We start from the raw sequence: 17,808 nt of genomic DNA, 5'->3' as shown, positions 1-17,808 counted from the left end.
AAGGATAACATTTTAAAGCATAAGGTTTAAATATCCTCAAAATTGCAATACAATATCTATAAAAATATTTTCTTAGCTTTGTTTTAATAAATGGCAAATGGCATCTTCCCATTACCTGATACTGTCCATTTTGTAAATCTATTGTGATTGAAACTCCATGATCCAGACCTGCAGTATTAGCAAACACAGATGAAATCCAGGTGGTCCCAATGTCATTATCATTGATATAGTGGAGAGGATGGGCTTCTGCATCCAGCCTCAGCACCCTGTCATTAGTGGTATCATCTGCACCATTAGGGATGCAGTATCTCTGTATCAAAGGGTGTACTCGGGGATGACTTCCAGGACAGCGGCACTCAGACTGGGTATGAAGATGAGGGAATTTTCCAGAGAATACTTCCAAAATGTCTCTGTGACAGCATAGAGAATAGCAATTACATACATGACAACAAGAACAAATGTCACTTTGTGCATCTAGGCTCATAGATTAAACAAAATTCAGTTTAGATTATAGTAGAAGCCCTAAGCTCCTGATGTAAGCTCATAAGAATGGGGCACTCAGCTAGGAGTGAAGGCTCCCCCCAAGGTCTCTACATTATCAATGGTAGGAGTAGGCATCTTCAGAAAATATCTGTGAAGAACTCTGGAGCTCCTTTCATTGCTCCACACATAGAAAGTTCTTCAGACACAGAGCACCAAGGGAAAAGAGTTCTTTGGTGAGATTCTAAAGCTAGATAGATGAATCCCATCATAGATGTGAGGAGAAAAACTCTTAATATTTTATTGCAGCAATAAAATCAGTAGTCTGGATCCTATTCTTGAACACACCACAGTGTCAATATGCTGCCTATAACCACAGTAAAGTTCAATGTTTGCACTCTAACCCTTCCAAAAGACCAGCTTGAACAAAATCATATTGTATCTTAGGAAATCTGGATAGAAATATTTTCACTTTTAACTAATTTTTATCAAGATGTCCACTTTTTAAACTGCAATCAACCTAGTCATGTCAAATAACTGAGAAAACTTCAGTCCCCTCTGACATCACAACTGCAATAAATACGAAGGTAGGTAGGCAGGCAAGCAAGCAGATATATGGATGACATGGACACTTGTTTATCTGCACATTACTGATATAAAGGAAGGATTTTGTGAGTCTAGAAGAGACTGAATTCGTATATTTAAACTTGTAACTTTTCCCATTTTCCTACTTTATCAGTAAGAAAATAATTTTGTGTGTTTATTAAGCAGATAAATACTTGCTAGCTGCCACTACAGCTTCCACAGAACCCAGAGTTACAGGACTTTTTACATATCCATAGCCTAAATTAATTGGTATGCAGGCAAGACTTTCCTTCCCAGTTTATCCCAAAGAAACATTTTGGACCATGTTATTTGTGGATATAAAACCAAATCTAGAAAGACATCAGTAGGTCAATACAGTCTTTAAAATACCTTAATTTTCAATTGTTAAGCTTTATTCATTTCACTGACCTAAACTGTAGTTCAAACGATTTGACAAGCATTGCTCTAAGAAATACAACCAACGTGATTTTCATAAAACTTGGAATTCAGATTCACATTAATGATTCCAATTCACAGCAGCTCAGTTCATCATAATGTCCTGCAGACAGCTGAGCTCCGAGGAAACTGTTCTACATCTTATTGAAAGACTATCATTAAGTAGCCTGAAGGTCTGCAGTCCTGAGTGTCATTGTGTGCAGCCTCCCCAGAAGCACCACACAGACAAATAGGACCTGACTACTTCTGGCCAGCCTGAAACGACTGGATTAATCCAGCATGAGCTGGATAACAAAGGTAACATCTCTTTGTAATGTGCTAGGAAGGGAGGCTGGAGGGCAACCGAAATTGCAGTGGCAACAGTAATTTGGCCTCAGGAACACAGAAAGTCAAAGCAATTGCCCAGGGCTCTGTGGGCTGAGGTGGATACATCATTGGTGGCTTATGGTGACAACCTCATCTGGAGAGCAAGGGACAGCAGCACCTCAGGGCAGGGGTGTGTGCATGGGGCGGGGGAGCACCAAGAATACCCGACATGGATACCGTGGGGAAGTGAAACCAGAGGAAGGCAACAGCTAAGCACGGGGAGCCAATCCTCCAGCCACAAAGCCAGCGTGCCAATCATTTGGAATGTCTGTCCTCCTCATCAGACTGGGATCTGAGTGGTCCAGTTTTGACCCTGTAGCTCCCTTCCTTGCCCTACAGTTTACACAGAGCTTGGAGGAAGCTTAGCAAGTCTTATCCAACAGGACTAAGCTTATCAGCACACACTATTATGACAGAATTATGATGACTAGGTAACACCTAGACAGTTTATAAGCATTGAAATCTAGCAACTGGATCTACTCTCTGCAGAATACATACTAAGTCGGGTTGCAGCAAGGACAATAACAAGGAGAGCACATATTTATTACAGTGTTTTGTTTCACTACATATATATTACATACACCACTACATACATCAAGCCTATTTAAGCAACAGTTCAAAAGCAAAATACATTAAGTTGTTGAATTTATTTCAACTCAAGATTTCTTAGATTAAGGGTAATCTTTGAAATGAGGCTCAGGGAACTACATCGTCACAAGCAATTATCTAAAAGAAACATCTGAAAAGCACTACACTTTGGGAAATAAGCATATTGTTATCTATACTTCCTTCTCACCACACTCTTATTTTGCTACAAAAATAAAAGTTCTTTACCTGTTTGTAAGTGCCACTGAGTAAAATCGAAAATCTTGCATTCTTCCAACAAATTGCTCTAAACCTAAGGAAATATACTATAAATAATCTATCGAGCAGAAGGCAGCTTTGCACTGCATGAGAGCACCTTTAATTCAGCACTCAGAAATCTCTCTTGCACAATTACCCCTCCTGAATGAAACCATCTTGGACCCGGACAAAACTATAGAGGGCAGGGATTTAATTTTTTTGATAAAAAAGAATGATTTATAATAACTTTATAAGAACATTTTGTACCTATCTCTTTTCTGATTAGAGAGGTGGCACAGGGATCGGCTCATTAGACAGAAGTAATGAGCCAGTCCATGTGCCACCTCTAATTAGAGAAGAGATACAGTAGATACAACTGTACCTATCAATTTATACAATAAAGATAAAAGGCATTTTAAAATATTCCTTTCTTTTACATGATTATTAGCTATCCAGCATTCAGAATCAAAACCACAACAAAATACATTTCCAAATACAAGCTTTAAGAAATGCAGCACAGAATACTTTCTTGCCCAAAGCCACAATAAAACTGTTCATGTGACATATATTTAGAAGTTAACTTCAAATTGTGCATGTTCCTGAAGAGCAATAGTCAGTGTTCTTATATCTGCAGAGCTAAGAATCAGTGAAAAGCAACAAAACATCCCCCACTGTTCTTCAATGATCATGTCATGATATAGTACATATAAAACTCTAGATGCAGATGAAGAGTAAAACTCTCAGGCATTACTAGAGGCTGGAAGATTCTCATTCTGCCATGGTTTACATGAGTATTGATAGAAATGAAGAACACAGACAGCCAGAAACCTTTGGCTCTGTTCCTGACTCTGCAGAGAGAGGAGTACAGTCTAGCGGCCATACATAATTCCATTCTGAAACAGTTCCCAATATTTACTCAGAAAAAACACAGGCAGAAATTAGTGGAATAAGTCACTTTACATACATATTTTAGATAATTCAGGAAAACCTACCTATATGCAGGAATACATAGATTTTTGGTAGATGATCAAAATGTATTCTATCTTCCAGCCAATCTTTTGAGAAAGCTAATTGAACAACAGGAATTTTCTTCTGCAGTAAGGTATTACTTCTCAACATATAGATAACTTAAAATGACTCACACACTCCTTTCAACCACATCATGCATATTTTATTTTGACTATTCCAGTGCATTCCACTAAAGTACTACAAGATTTACCTGTGAAACTTTGTCCAATTTGCAGAGTACCACCAGCATCAGTATCTGCAACTGTTCCCATAAGAGTCCTTGAATCAAAAGCTGTGTTATCATCTTCCCAACCATTCAAGAAGAAACTAATTCGGGTGTGATGCACCTATAGAATCAATGTAAAGGGGCAAACACAAGCTTTATCATGCAATCACTTTGATTTCTCTACATTTTTTTTGTCTATCACTGATTAGCTGGTAACATTACCTCAGGCTATTTGTTGTATGTCTTTATTTTTGGTGCCTACTGAAAGGAGTTACCTCTTTTTCATTAACAGATCACCACTCAGATACAGAAAGTATAAAATTTCTAGAGGGGTTAAATCAAAGAAGAAACTACAGCACAGGGATCTGGTGGAGATGGAGGGGAAGAGAGGAAAAGAAGGGTACGTGTGTTTCACAAGGTACAAGGCTGGTTACAGCTCCATCACCACTTCGGGCCATGGGCACATGTTACAGCTGTCACAGCTCTTCTCATACATCACTTCAAACAGGCCTCAAGGGGCTGCACACCATGCTCAGGATAATCAAACACAGGCCTCCAACAGCCCCCAAAACGCCTCCCTAACCCAAGCATGCTTCTTCTACAAGGGCTGAAGGGAACGGTATAGAACTGCCTATATCTGCTTTACACCCACTGGGTAATTCCCTTTCATCCAGGGAACCCTTGGCTAGGAATATGCACTCAGCCAGCACCCCAGGGTACTGTTTTCTGCAAGTGCTCCCTTTCCTGCCAATTCATTTTAAATCTGAGCTAACGTTCTTAGAAATACTTTACAGCATTCTCCCAGCTCCACAAAGTCACAAGATGCTGAGCTTTTACAAAGTTGGTTTTTTTTTTTTTTTTTTTTTGCATTACAAATGCTTAGATTTATGTGACCCAAAATTAGGAAAAATTTAACAATATGGAAGTGTCTTTCAGCCTTACATTATATAAAATTCAATACCCTCATTTAAAAAATCCAGGTCCACACAAAATGAAAACCAGAAGTATAGTCATGTTCCCATTAATGAAGTTAATTATAGAAACCAAGTTGGACTTACAAAAAATTTTTATTTCAGAAAGTTTATTTGCAAAAAAAAAAAAAAATTAAATTACTTGGGTTTCAGCAATGCTTAGCTTGCATAAAGCTATTTTCATATAAGAATTTGGTAGTTTTAAAATTTTAAAACACTATTTTGCTGCTGCCAATTTACAGAGCATTATTTTAATTTTGCAGGTCTGGATGCTTGGTAAATCATGTCTATCAAGACAAATAAAACTAGAGTGCTTTAGTCCATTTTGACAGTCACACCAATCAGAAGAAAATAAACCTGAAATTATTGCTTCCATAAGAACAATAGCTATGTGAGGACATAGAAGGTTCACAAGCCAGAATAATTTGTTGCAAGAAAAGGAAAGACAGAACTTATTTACCAGTTAACAAAATACCAGCTTGAAAACCACAATATAAGCACACACAATACTACTCTGACAATAAAATCTTACAAATTTCAGACCAAGATAAATGGACACAATTATCTATAAATCTGAGCTCAGATGATCAGCATCAGTGCCTTGGGCAACATGAGCCTATCAGGATTTTAAGAAAGAAAACATGAAATAAGATGGAGGAGTTTGTTTGGCCTTTTTTTTTGGCTTCACACAAGACTGTACAAATGAATTCTTCCTCAAACTGTACTTTCAAACACACACATGTATGCTGAGCTTTATTGCCATTTCCAGATTCAGTCAATATTTCCCAGATATAGACAGGAATATTTATTGCCCTTCCACTGATGGAAATTTGAAGGCTATTATCATAATTACGAAGCCTTGAGATTTGTTCAAAAAGTTATTGCATATGAGTTTCACCGCTCAAAATACATCTCTCCATTTTAAATTATCTTTTGTGTTGACACATCAATGACCTAAATACAACAATTTCTTTATTTAATTTTAATATAAAGCCCTCTAAACATCTGATGCCCTATTTGCAAGAGCCTAAGTATACGTATATATTGTGGTTCCACTGCATTTTTTTCTGCATCACATTTTTTACAGCCTGTTACTGTCATTTGGTGTTTGACTGTTATCATCATAAAAGATACAGGCTTTTCTACTTTGTTATTTGTAGCATTATCTCATGTTTTACAACATCTTTGCACAACATGCCTGCACATGAAATATAACTAGTGAAAAGTTCTCAGTGGTATTAATGCATAAAAAAGAATGTGGTTCCATCTCTACTGTCTTTACCCAGCCAAAAGCTGATGAACAGCCAATTTTCCTTTATCACATTAGCACAGCCATGAGGGAAACACATTTGTTCTAGTCAGCTACACTAAAGATACTATTACCAATCTAACATATACATGTTTTATATCAGCAGTATTCTCAGAGTATGAGGGAGCCAACAATATATTAACACTAGCATGACAGTTTATTTAAGAAAAGAAAATTGTCTCTGTAGAGGGACAGAAGTTAGAAATGTATGGCTAAAGCTCAGTGTCACTGGTCTAATAAAGGTAATAATTCTTAAGCTTTCTTTATAGCAGGTAACACTCCTGTGGCAGCTCTGTCATATCATTCAAATAAAAATGTTGCCTTTTACAAGTTTAAGAGTACCTTTATTTTCAGTCAGATATGAAGCATGTTTCCGCTTTCCTGTTTCCACTGTAAAACATTTCTAAGGGGAATTCAGAAATGGGCACGCTCACCCCCATCAGCTTCTTGAAAACTTACTGTCTCAGGCACAGCTTTATAGGACCTACTGCCTCCCCCTGTGGCAAGCAGAGTGTTCACCTCCATGCACCCCATAGTAAAATCAGGGGGTCTATTCATGACTTAAGAGCATCAGAATTGGGCCCTAAGTGACCAGGTATTTTTACTTGTTGAAAATAGGTGACTAATGACAATTTTAAATCTCCCTCCCCCCTCCCCCACCACCAATCTCTTTGTATTAAATAGGATTTAGAATAGTTGGGTTTAATATAGCACATCCCCAAGGCAGCCCTAAGCACTTTACAATGCTGAATTGGATATCAGTAGTGCAGTGACTGTGTAAGGCAAAGGCAGCAGTCATTATGCATTTGGCAGTAGCTCAATGTAATGATCCCCCTGCTGGTTATTAAAGGGGGTATGAATATCTGACATGGGAGGAAAATGTAGGAGGGAAACCATGTGTGGTATAAAAAATCCCAGCGGCTCTCCACTGTGGGAGGAGAGGAGGTCTCAAAGTTTGGTGGCAGTTTAGACTGAGCTAAATAAGAAAAGGCTGGCACCAAATGGGCTGTTTGATGTAGTTATTTAAGGTCTCTTGATCATTAGCATTAAATTCTTTACAATAGCACAGAACTAAAAGAACACTTCCCTCCTGACTAGGAAAACAGGATTATTCCCCAGATATCCTTATTAATAATGTTCAATAGGAATTTGCCCCAAGAGACTAACCAGAGATAGGTAGGAAAGGTTGGCTTTGTGGTTGTGTAGATCACAGGACCAGAAGCCAGGGACATCAGCACTCTAGTCCCAGCTCTGCAACCACCTCACGCTCCTGTGCTTCCCCATCTGTCAGAGCAAATCACCTCTCAAGGAAGTGGCAAAGATTAGTTACTAAAATCCATTTGCTCAGAAACTAAGTCAGCATCTGCCAACACAGAACCTAATACCAACTCCGAGCAATGGAAAATCCATTTGATGGTAAACTGAGGTGGTGAAAGATACCAATACTCTTTGTTCTAATAGCACTCTTGGTATGACCTGGAAGAGTTTCAAAGATGAGAGGTACTGGGCCAAAGAGCTGAGAGGCAAATTCCTTCAGTGCATCCCAAGTTAAGCTTACAGTTCTCCAGCACAAGCAAATTATGCATCAGTGACAGTAATACCAAATAAAAGCACTTCCTAGCAAGGAAAGCTTCCCTGCCCTATGGGTCACAGAATCACAAAATCACAGTGGGGTAAGGCTGGAAGGGACCACAGTGGATCATGTGGTCCAACCTCCCTGTTCAAGGGTCATTCCAGAGAATGTGTGGCACAGGATTGTGCCCATGTTACTGTTAATAAAATGAGACAGGTACAGGAAATACATTACAATTTCATTTTCTTACCTAAAGATATGTGCTTTTCAGATTCCACCCATGAAAACACAACAACGAAATTTAATGTGAATTATGCCACTCGGTTTGGATCAGGCAGAACTGTCATGCAAAGAAAAGCCGTATTTTCATGTATTAAGTACTAACAGAAATGCTAACTTCCACTACATTGCAGTAATCTGTGTGGCAAAACAGAAACATCACAACCAAATAATCCACTTCAGAGCAGTTGCACTGGCTAAGAGAGTATGGCAAAAAGCAGAAGTTCCTTGAATGAAGAATACCATGGGTTCTTTCTTTCTCTTTTTCTTTTTTTTTATAAGCCTTGTATTTTACCGATATTTATAAGTATAATGCAAATTGGTATACCAATGTATAAATAAAGAAATAATATAACAGTTACAAAAAAGGAGTAAAATAGGTATAGTAAAAATATGTAGTAGTACAATAAAAATTAGCAATATGCTTTTTTCAAAAAATCAAAAAAGCCTGATATTCTTCATTATCAACACAGAGGCAGAAGAGATTTTGATATCAAGTGAAAGACACGATTATATTGACTCCACTTTTTTGAACTACAATGACCCTTTCGAAGCCAAAGCCAGTTTGGGGGAGTTCTGAGACCACAATCTAAAAAAAACTAAATCTAAAAAGTTTTGGCTGTCACATAACAACACTCACATTTATTACCTTGCAATGTACATGTGTCATATCTGGCCACCTTAAGCAACATACGCTTTTTCTTCACATGCATTAATCATCCTGTCATCAAAATGTCCTCTTACATATATATAAAGGCAACTGAGACAATTTTAGTCTCTTCCATGTGGAATTGAATTGCACCATTTCAACCAAAATAAATGAAGTTAACTGAACCTTTTTTCAGTGAACATTATTATCTTTTTGCATTAGTGAAATTTTTCCATTACAAGTCAATCCTAATATTAATACCAACCATATACCTGATGGAAAATGATTTCTAATAAATAAGATAGGAAGGAGAGGCATAGAAAAGAACCCTCTATGTTCCATTAAAAAAATCCCTAAGAATCCCTAAATATATCACAGCAGAGCTAAAGATCACTAACCAGACATCAAAGCTTCATGGCACTAAATGACACACAACCAACAGAGGCAGTAGTCTCTTTCCCAAATATTTTAATTTGTAATTAATATATGCTTCAAAGACACCTGTTTTTCAGTTAGTACAACCTTATCGTTTATGTTATCTTTCCTATTCCAATATTTATTGGCATGGGAAAGATTTATTAAAATATTACAGATAAATTATAGGAAGTTATTTCAAGACAACATTAATCTCATCCACTGTTGAGTATACCTTCTTTTTAGCCTTACTCATCACAGCTTCTAACAACCATAAAATACAGTTTAATCCTAACATTTCCTTTCATCGTCTTTTGTTCTAATAACTAGATCACAGTGTCTGGCAAGACAGATTAATAGAACAGAAGGATTGCTTCCCAGTTTTGCAGGCCATAAATGAGGAGTTCCACAACAGAGGGAACTCTGGCACCAAAAATGAAAGAAATAGAGAAAAAATATTTTCCAGTCATTTCAGCCAAATGATACCAACCCTGGCCTACTTAGTTTTCCAGCCAACTTAGTGATGGCAAGCACTTCAACTGCAACTTTGGCTCTTACAGCTATTCAGACCATCACACATAGTCTCAGATGGCAGGGGCAGGACTGACACAGACAAAACAAGGACCAAAAATGCATCTTCCAATACTAGGGAATGATTACATTCCAGTACATGTAATGGACACAGTATTTTCAAATAACATGAAAAAGGATCAGCTCAGGGATCTATGATATATACCTGACAGTGAACAAGATTATTCAAAAACAGATATCTGCATAGTAAAAATTTTAAAGAGCTAATTTTTAAGTTAAAGATGCAAATTTAGCTATTTTGCAAATGCAAGTTAAAATTAAAAACTAAATACAAACTAAAACACAGTATCAATTTCTCAAATACAAGAAAAAACCCAAATACACCCCCAAATAAGAGAACAACAAATAAACTGTAAGAAAACGCAAGTCTGTTTTCATTTTCCTTAAAATAAACCCTATTTGCACAGCAGGCAGTTACTCAGAACTAGAAGCAATTATTATAAAGATGATGATACACAGTATGTTTTATGAGAAGCAATTAGACAGCTATACCATTTATCTATAAGGCATAAAAAAGGGGGGGGGGGGGAAGTTACATTTATTTTCCAAATCAGCAAGCTATCAGGAATGACCCCTCCCTTTACTTGTCTTAAAAACTAAAGCAACTCCAGAATCAATAAAGTTACACAGGCTCTACAGAGATGCAAATTAAAGCAGAAGTTAGCATAAATGATTTGCTTAATCATTCAGAAATAACAAGGAATCAGAGATCAGAAATCAGGAGGAGCTGCAACTCACCTAGCTCAAAAATTGCTACATAACGTACCATTACAATCGCTTACTGTTGGTGTGGTTATTATAAAAATTTCCAGCTAAACATGGCATACTATCTGTTAAACTAATCAAGATTCAGAAAACCTTTTTTTCCTTCTAAATGTATTGCAGATTTGCATCAGGAACTTTCTCAATGAGTCCATTCTATAGAAAAAGACAGCGTATTAACACATTTTCTCCCAAGGTGAGAAAACGGATTAAGGTTATGACCAAAATGACAGGCCTGTGGCTTCCTTGAATACTTTAATAGAGTCAACAAATCAACAGTGGCCACTGATGACAACAGAGGAAAGAAGACAATAGGTGGAAGGAGGGAAATTAGTGATGCTACTATAATGGTGTAATCAGAAACTTGAGCATAAAAATCTTTTTAACGTTCAACCTGTCTAAATATGTTCTTTTTGCCTGCTCATATAAAGACATACAGCAGATTTACCACTGGGGGACATGTGGGTTCATGTATTTCCTCTGCAAAAGCAGGTGAGAAACGGAAGTGTAACAGTTAATAAAAGCAAGAGTAAAGGACTTTTGCATATCAAAGAGAGGAGATGCACACAGGTATGTATTTCAGTATTTTCTTGCATAATTGCAAATCTTGCTGAAGCTGCAATTACAAAGGTTTCCATACAGCTTTAATATTTCATAAATGATTTTCTGTAAAGAGGAAAGGTCAGTGATAAGGACTTCAGCAAAAGAATACTGGGGGAAAAACCAGGATGAAACCACTAGCATGAATCCAGGCTTACTTTCAGCTGTCATTTAAGCAGAGCTAGTGACCAAAAACTACATTGCAGCACTTTATATATTTTTTTAAACATCTGAGCATCTATGCGTCCCTAAATTGATGAATCAGAAACAACAGACAACTTTCTGCCACAATTCAACACCTTTCCTCACTGAATAAATTGCAGAATTTACACACCTTGAACATTCATTTTAAAGGATCCTTCCCTACCCCTAATTTTTGCCTTAGTCTCATTTTGTATTATTCAACTAATTTTTACTTCCTCTTTTTTGTCTACTATATTTACATTTAGCTTTACAAAGAACAACCAAACAAAAAAGAAAAAAAAACAACAGCAACAAAAAATGCAAAGAATGTGATAAATGTAGGAATACAGGTGGGAGCAGATTCTTGCCCCCAACTATTATTTTTCTCAAACATTAATACAAACAGGGAACAAAACAGTTTAGCCTGGGAAAAAGAGGGGCAGGCACTGATCGCTTCTCTCAGGTGATCAGTGGTAGGGCCCAAGAGAATGTCATGAAGCTGTGTCAGGGGAGATGTAGGTCAGACACTGGGACAACGTTCATCACCCAGAGGGTGGTTGGGCTCTGAAACAGGATGCCCAGGGAAGTGGTCACAGCCAAAGCCTGTCAGAGTTCAATAAGTGCTTGGACAATGCTCTCAGGCACTCTTGGGGCTGGTGCTATGCAGGGCCAGGAGCAAGACTTCTATGATGTGTGGGTCTGTTCCAATTCAAGATATTCTATGATAGTATGATCCCAAGACCCCAGAACTCCTCTACTCCTCCCAACCCTTCAGGTAGTCTATCAGCCACATTATGACTGCTTTAGAAAATAAAGAGGTTACCACAGTTTAACCTCTGCAGATGAGTCAGTATTCCACATCACTCAACCATCTTCTACTCCACACATTACTCATCAGCATTAGTACAGAGCCTGCTCCTACAGTCCCATATGGCTTAGCCATACTTAGGAAGTACAAAATGCAGACTAACCAAAATTTAAAACCTTAGCTGAATGGATAATTTAAGAATAAGAACTATCACTGTTATGACATTATTGCTAGAGATGTTTGGACAGATGTTTTACATACATCAAAGTCTCCTGTGTTTTTTCGGTTTTTTTTTTCCCCTCTCTCAAAGATAAAAGCTTACAACCTTTAAAATAAAAAGGGTTCATTTTTAGTGTTTTGTGCTTTGCATTTTTTTATCTGGAATGAAAATTGAGACAACAGAGGGAACTTGGCAGATCTAAAGCTTGGCAAGAGATAATGAATTTATGTAGCAAACATATGAGAACAAGGATATGTCAGGAGGAATTTGTCTATGAACTTGTTCTCAAACAGACCAGCAAAGACGCTAATAACCAAGTTAATAGGGACAGGGAGTTTGTGGGAGGGAGGGAGGGTTGTGGAAACTAAAGAATATCCAAGAGGACAAGCCAGCTCAGACAATTTATCCGCATAACACCTGACAGACAAATGGCACCTTCTGCACCAGCAAAAGAAATGCCTGAATGAGTTTGCCATTGAGGCTGGTGCTGCTCCAGCTACAACCCTGTCACAATTTCAAATCTTCAGTCTGTTTTTAGTTGGTTTGTCCAATAGCAAATGCAAAAGATACACACATAATAAAATCAATTTTATCTGCTCTTATTAAATGATTTGCACACATTTCTAAATTCCTCTCCTTCCATATTCAAATACTATACTACCTTCACATGGCAAAAAAAGTAGTTTTTAAGCTGTAAGAACTCCATGTCCCCAGGCAAACCCAAATTCACCCCTCTGTATTTTAAGCCCTTGAAGCAACTTAGCCACAAGTCTGAAGGAAAAAAAACAGATGATAGAGGCAAGGTGCAACTCTGGCTACTATGGAGGTTTCAATGTGATGCTTTTCACACATCTTTGGTTCTCAGGACAAACAGCATTTTACAGGAAGGAAACAAAGAGGGCTCCAGGCTTTTCACTGCCACCACTAACACAAGTTACAACATGGCCAGGGACTTTATTATGATGATTTTCAAAAAGAAGGTACTTAAGTTACCATCCATGGTTAGGGAAAATTCCTTTACTTTCAACCACTCTGTCATTTTTAGAAGGAAGACCTGCCAATATAGTTCTAGGATGAGATTCATTATCTAGCTCTTGCCAAAACTACAGAGTCAACTCTGTCCTCTCACCAGAACACATCAGTCTACCTGAAATATGCAACTGGAAACATTTTAATTTAAGTATTTTATTTTTGGTTCATTCATATTAAAATTCAAGGATGCTGCAATCCTATTCTTCACTGTGAGGCAGAATTTTAAAAATCTCCCTTTCAGAATCTCCTTAAGCTCTATAGGAAAATCATCTTTGCCTTTAAGAATAGAAATTGAATGTGTGAGTGGAAACAATATATGTACAAGGTATTTGGTGTTAAATCACTGATCTTTTTTTCAAAATCAGGATGCTGCTTTAAGCTGCCTACAAACCCACAGAAAAAAAATGGTTTGAAATAATTCGAAGGTTTGATTCTTCAGTATGTTCCAAATGAAGTTTCAATGCATGTAAGTTCACCATAAACAGGATCAACTAACGGAATCAAGGATTGAAACTATTTTAACCCAGACTATTTTAGAACTCTTATGAAAAATTACAAAGAAAGACGCCTTTGCAAAATTTATAGGGAATGCTAACACACATCAGTATTTGATGACACTGTGCACAATTTTGTTGCAGAATCCAGAGGATTTTAACTTCCACTAACATAATAGGGTAAGAACACCTGTGCTGACTATATTTCCCTGCAGGCCAGAAATAGATAGAATACCAGAAAAACATTCCAAAGAGAATAATGCTTTTTCATCTTTGCTTACATCCTCTACCTCTTTTTTTTCTTATCCTGTTAGACTTTGACAGACACTTTTCCAGAAGTTCCTGACAAAAAAGAAAAAAGCCTTCATTAGATGGCTTTTGCAATTAAAACTGCCTAAATGGGAAAAAACCCACCATTTTTAAAATAGTGAAATTGACTCATCACAACATTCTGTCCAGAGATAACAAGTGGAGTGACTAGTACTTCAGCTGTGAGTTTATTTAAATGTAGACATACACATGCAGTATTAGGAAGGCAAAAACAGGATATGAAATAAACATTAGGCATCAGCTCTAAGCTCACTGTCAAGAATATACCAAGGCTTCTAACCACAGAGTTCAGCTGAAGGTAACTATCTGTCAAATGTAATCTGTGGAAGTGAATATGCTTAAGCTGGTGCTATGAATCAACCAAAATTGCTTTGGTCTTATTGACATTCAATTGCAAGAAGTTGCAGCTCATCCAGTCCAATAGACATCTGACAACACCAAGAGTGCTTCAGTGACAGAAAGCTTTAAATATAGATGCAACTATCATCACAATGCACATGGAATGAAACTTTATGATCCCTCATACCATCTTCAGAAACAGGGCATCAGCCAAATACCATAAGACCACATGGTCATCCTCTCTGCCTGTTGGCAATTCCTGCAGTTAACAAATCACTGCAATTTAAAAAAAAGAGAGAGTACAGATTGACAGAAATAGACCATTCAATCTTCCACCAATGTCCCAGTAAATCTCTCTCCAAAGTCCACTTCTGCCATTATAATCTTTGTGCACCTTTTAAAAATAAAATGCGAGATGAAAATTTGTTCAAACCGTTTGCGTTAGTTAAGGGGGAGACCTTCAGCTACTACAAACTGCCTTCAGCTTCAGCAATGTCATTTTACACCTGCCCAGATTCAGACCTCAAGTTAAATTTACTTTCTTCCTCATATCTGTTCTTTACACCTTGAAACAAGATGTCCGATAATGCATATATGGGAGAGATTGAACAATAAAGCAACTTGCACAGAGGATCCCAAAAGCAGACACAATTTGTGTTGTAACTTTACACAAAAGAAAGGAATACCACTTGCAACCATGTATGTGTTTGTTTCACTCTTGTCTCCCAGAGAAATCCTGCCATTTCAGCAGTAGATGTTCCAGCACAGTGTCTTTTTCTAAAGATTTTCATATATCCACACCATCTACACGAATTGTTACATACCCCATGCTTGCCCTTCTCAGCTCTGGCTTCCCTTGCCACACAGTGAATTGAAATCATCCCAGATTCACAAACAGACAAAAGAAGTTGGGAAAGAAAAAATATGTCTACTATATACATCTTGCAAACATGTTTAACGGGATGCACAGTGTGGTTTTGGGGAGAAAAGGGAAGAAAGACTCCTGCCCATGATATGAGCACTCTGAACAGTTATGCCCACACTCTGAGAAATGCAGTGTGAAAAAAACAAGAGACTTGAGGAAGAAACCTCATCAGGGGACCACAGCGACAGAACTATCTTAAAACAGAAGGGCTGGAGAAGATAAAGGGACAGAAGAAGAAATGGTAAAGAACAGCGAAGGGGAAGGAAAAAGCCTAAGGTCGGGAGGGGCAAGCTGTCTCTTTGCCTTTCCTTCTTTTGCCTCAGGCCCATATCGGCCTTTCCTTTTCTTGACTTAACTGGGATGAATTTTAATTGCAGCCTGTCTACGTGTTTTATACACTATGTACTCTCTACTTGTGTGGAGTGGATTTCCCATTCATCACAGGATTGCAGGCAAAAACCCCAGGAGCATTTTGCTTTCCTTCAAAGTTAGCTTTGCTAAAATCAATAACTTTAGGGCTGCTTCACCATCTAGCCCAAACCCCCACACCACAACCATTTCAAATTTCATTATTTTTGATCATTTGATTTTGCTTCTTGTCTCCACATACAGATTTACATTTACAGCTTTTCCATAACTCTGACAATATTTTCCACTGCTTCATTAACAGTATAAAGATAGCAATCTTATAGTAACAGCAGAAACATGCTCTCATTTGTAGTTTTAACACAGTTCATATCATAAGTGATCTCTAACATTCTCTCTCCCTGCTGTCTTCTCTTCAATACACCAGCATTCTTCAAATCAAAGTTCTGGTTTTCTTAGGGACCACTGCATGTCTTAAATACTTTTATGGCCAGGGCTTTTTTTCTGACCACCAGCAAGTCTGGTACAACAGCCAAGAATCACAACTACACTAAACTGTCCTTAGCTTGCATGCAAGCCACTAAACTTTGTTTTTAAAAAATGTAGTTAAAGAAAAAAATTTAAATGGAGGGGGTGAGAGCAGGAGTGTTTCCTACTGCAGATGGAGTATTATACCTCAGCAATATTGTTACATCTCTTTCAGCTTAATATTAGCTCTTCCTTCACTGAAACTGTGTATCTTGGCATTTTAAATCCCCCTTCATTTTCCTGGTTGTCTGTCTTATTCCAATAATATCTTTCTTATCCTTGAAAACATGTCACTCCCATTCAGCAGTCTTATTACATATGCTCCTAGCATTTGTATAAAAGATATTTAGCTTTTCTCTTTGCCCTCCTTTACTTTTCTTTTTCACTATCTCCTACAATGTTAATCCCTTCTCAGTGGGAAATGGTTTTCCTTCAATCCAAGTCTTTCTTGTCGTGCATAGATCCACTAGTTCAGCTCAAATTCCCTGAAGAACAACATAAATTAAAAAAAAAAGGGGGGGGAGGGGTAGGGTATAAGGGGAAAGGAACCCTGAATGCTTCTGAAACAATTAACTCTGTTCAAGATTAAGCCATTTATTAATATAAATTTGACTCTAAACAGCAAAATCAAAAAGCAACTGGAACACAGTCTGATCCATAAGGCAGTTTACAAGCCTAAGAAAAACTAATAGCTATTTCAAGAACAAAGCCTTCGAGATGCAAAGATGCAAGTGACAGCAAGCAGAAGGATTCAAAATAAGAAATTGTTCATTTTTCATATGGGGTAATTTTACTACTGTATTAAAAACTGAGTGATGTAACCCATACTCAATTATCTGATAAACCAGACTGGAGACAAATAAAGATCCATGTGAAAAGAGACAGCTTTTGAAAGGGTCTGTATTTTTAAAGAATCAGTATTTTAAAAAGTAAACACTGCTTTAGAATCAACATTGAATCAGAGATTAGCAATCCTTTTGTACAGAGTAATCATTCCAAGTATAGATTGGCAATTTTCACTTAATCTTTTGTTGACCGGTAGTTTGAAAGTATTTCATTAGTATGAAGTATTAAAATGGTTAATTACAGCTATTCCACTTTCTACCCCAGCCAGCACTGCACCAATATCCTTTATCATCAGTGTCAGTAGAGGTGTATCAAGCTACTACTGATGCCTCAGGACAGAACAAACACATCGGGGCAGGGGAGTGGCTGAGAGAAGCCAAGAGAGCAAAACTGCAAATACAGAGTCTGTTAGAAACTAAAGTAATTAACAAATAAGCTTTGCTACAACTACTATTTTAACTATGCACCAAACTATATTCTTTTTGACACGGAAAGCTTTAACAAGTGACACCTGTGCTGTAAATGAGTTCCAAACAAAAAAAGCATGAGAGGATCCTAGTCACCAGATCTGAAAATGCATGAGGAACAATTGCTTTCTTGCTGCATAATGACTCTATTTTCCCCA

The 17,808-nt window shown here is 37.5% G+C and overlaps 1 protein-coding gene across 11 annotated transcripts in view; it reads right to left on the bottom strand.

Annotated features, from left to right (window-relative positions):
- Positions 1-17,808, bottom strand: part of USH2A (usherin) — a 374,435-nt gene that overhangs the window by 338,394 nt on the left and 18,233 nt on the right. For all 11 annotated transcript variants that reach the window (XR_008429695.1, XR_008429696.1, XM_053936908.1 and 8 more), the window contains exons 4-6: positions 3,950-4,085; positions 2,722-2,785; positions 116-410 (exon numbers count right to left, since the gene is read on the bottom strand). Coding sequence is in view for 9 of the 11 variants with exons in the window: in XM_053936908.1 (XP_053792883.1) it covers positions 116-410; positions 2,722-2,785; positions 3,950-4,085 (495 nt within the window). In the remaining 2 variants the exon portion in view is untranslated. The remainder of the gene's footprint in view (positions 1-115; positions 411-2,721; positions 2,786-3,949; positions 4,086-17,808) is intronic.

The sequence above is a fragment of the Vidua chalybeata genome, chromosome 3 (assembly GCF_026979565.1).
Source record: "Vidua chalybeata isolate OUT-0048 chromosome 3, bVidCha1 merged haplotype, whole genome shotgun sequence".
NCBI lineage: Eukaryota > Metazoa > Chordata > Aves > Passeriformes > Viduidae > Vidua > Vidua chalybeata.
The sequence above is the reverse complement of the archived record's forward strand: the minus strand, read 5'-3'. Positions and strand labels throughout refer to the sequence as shown.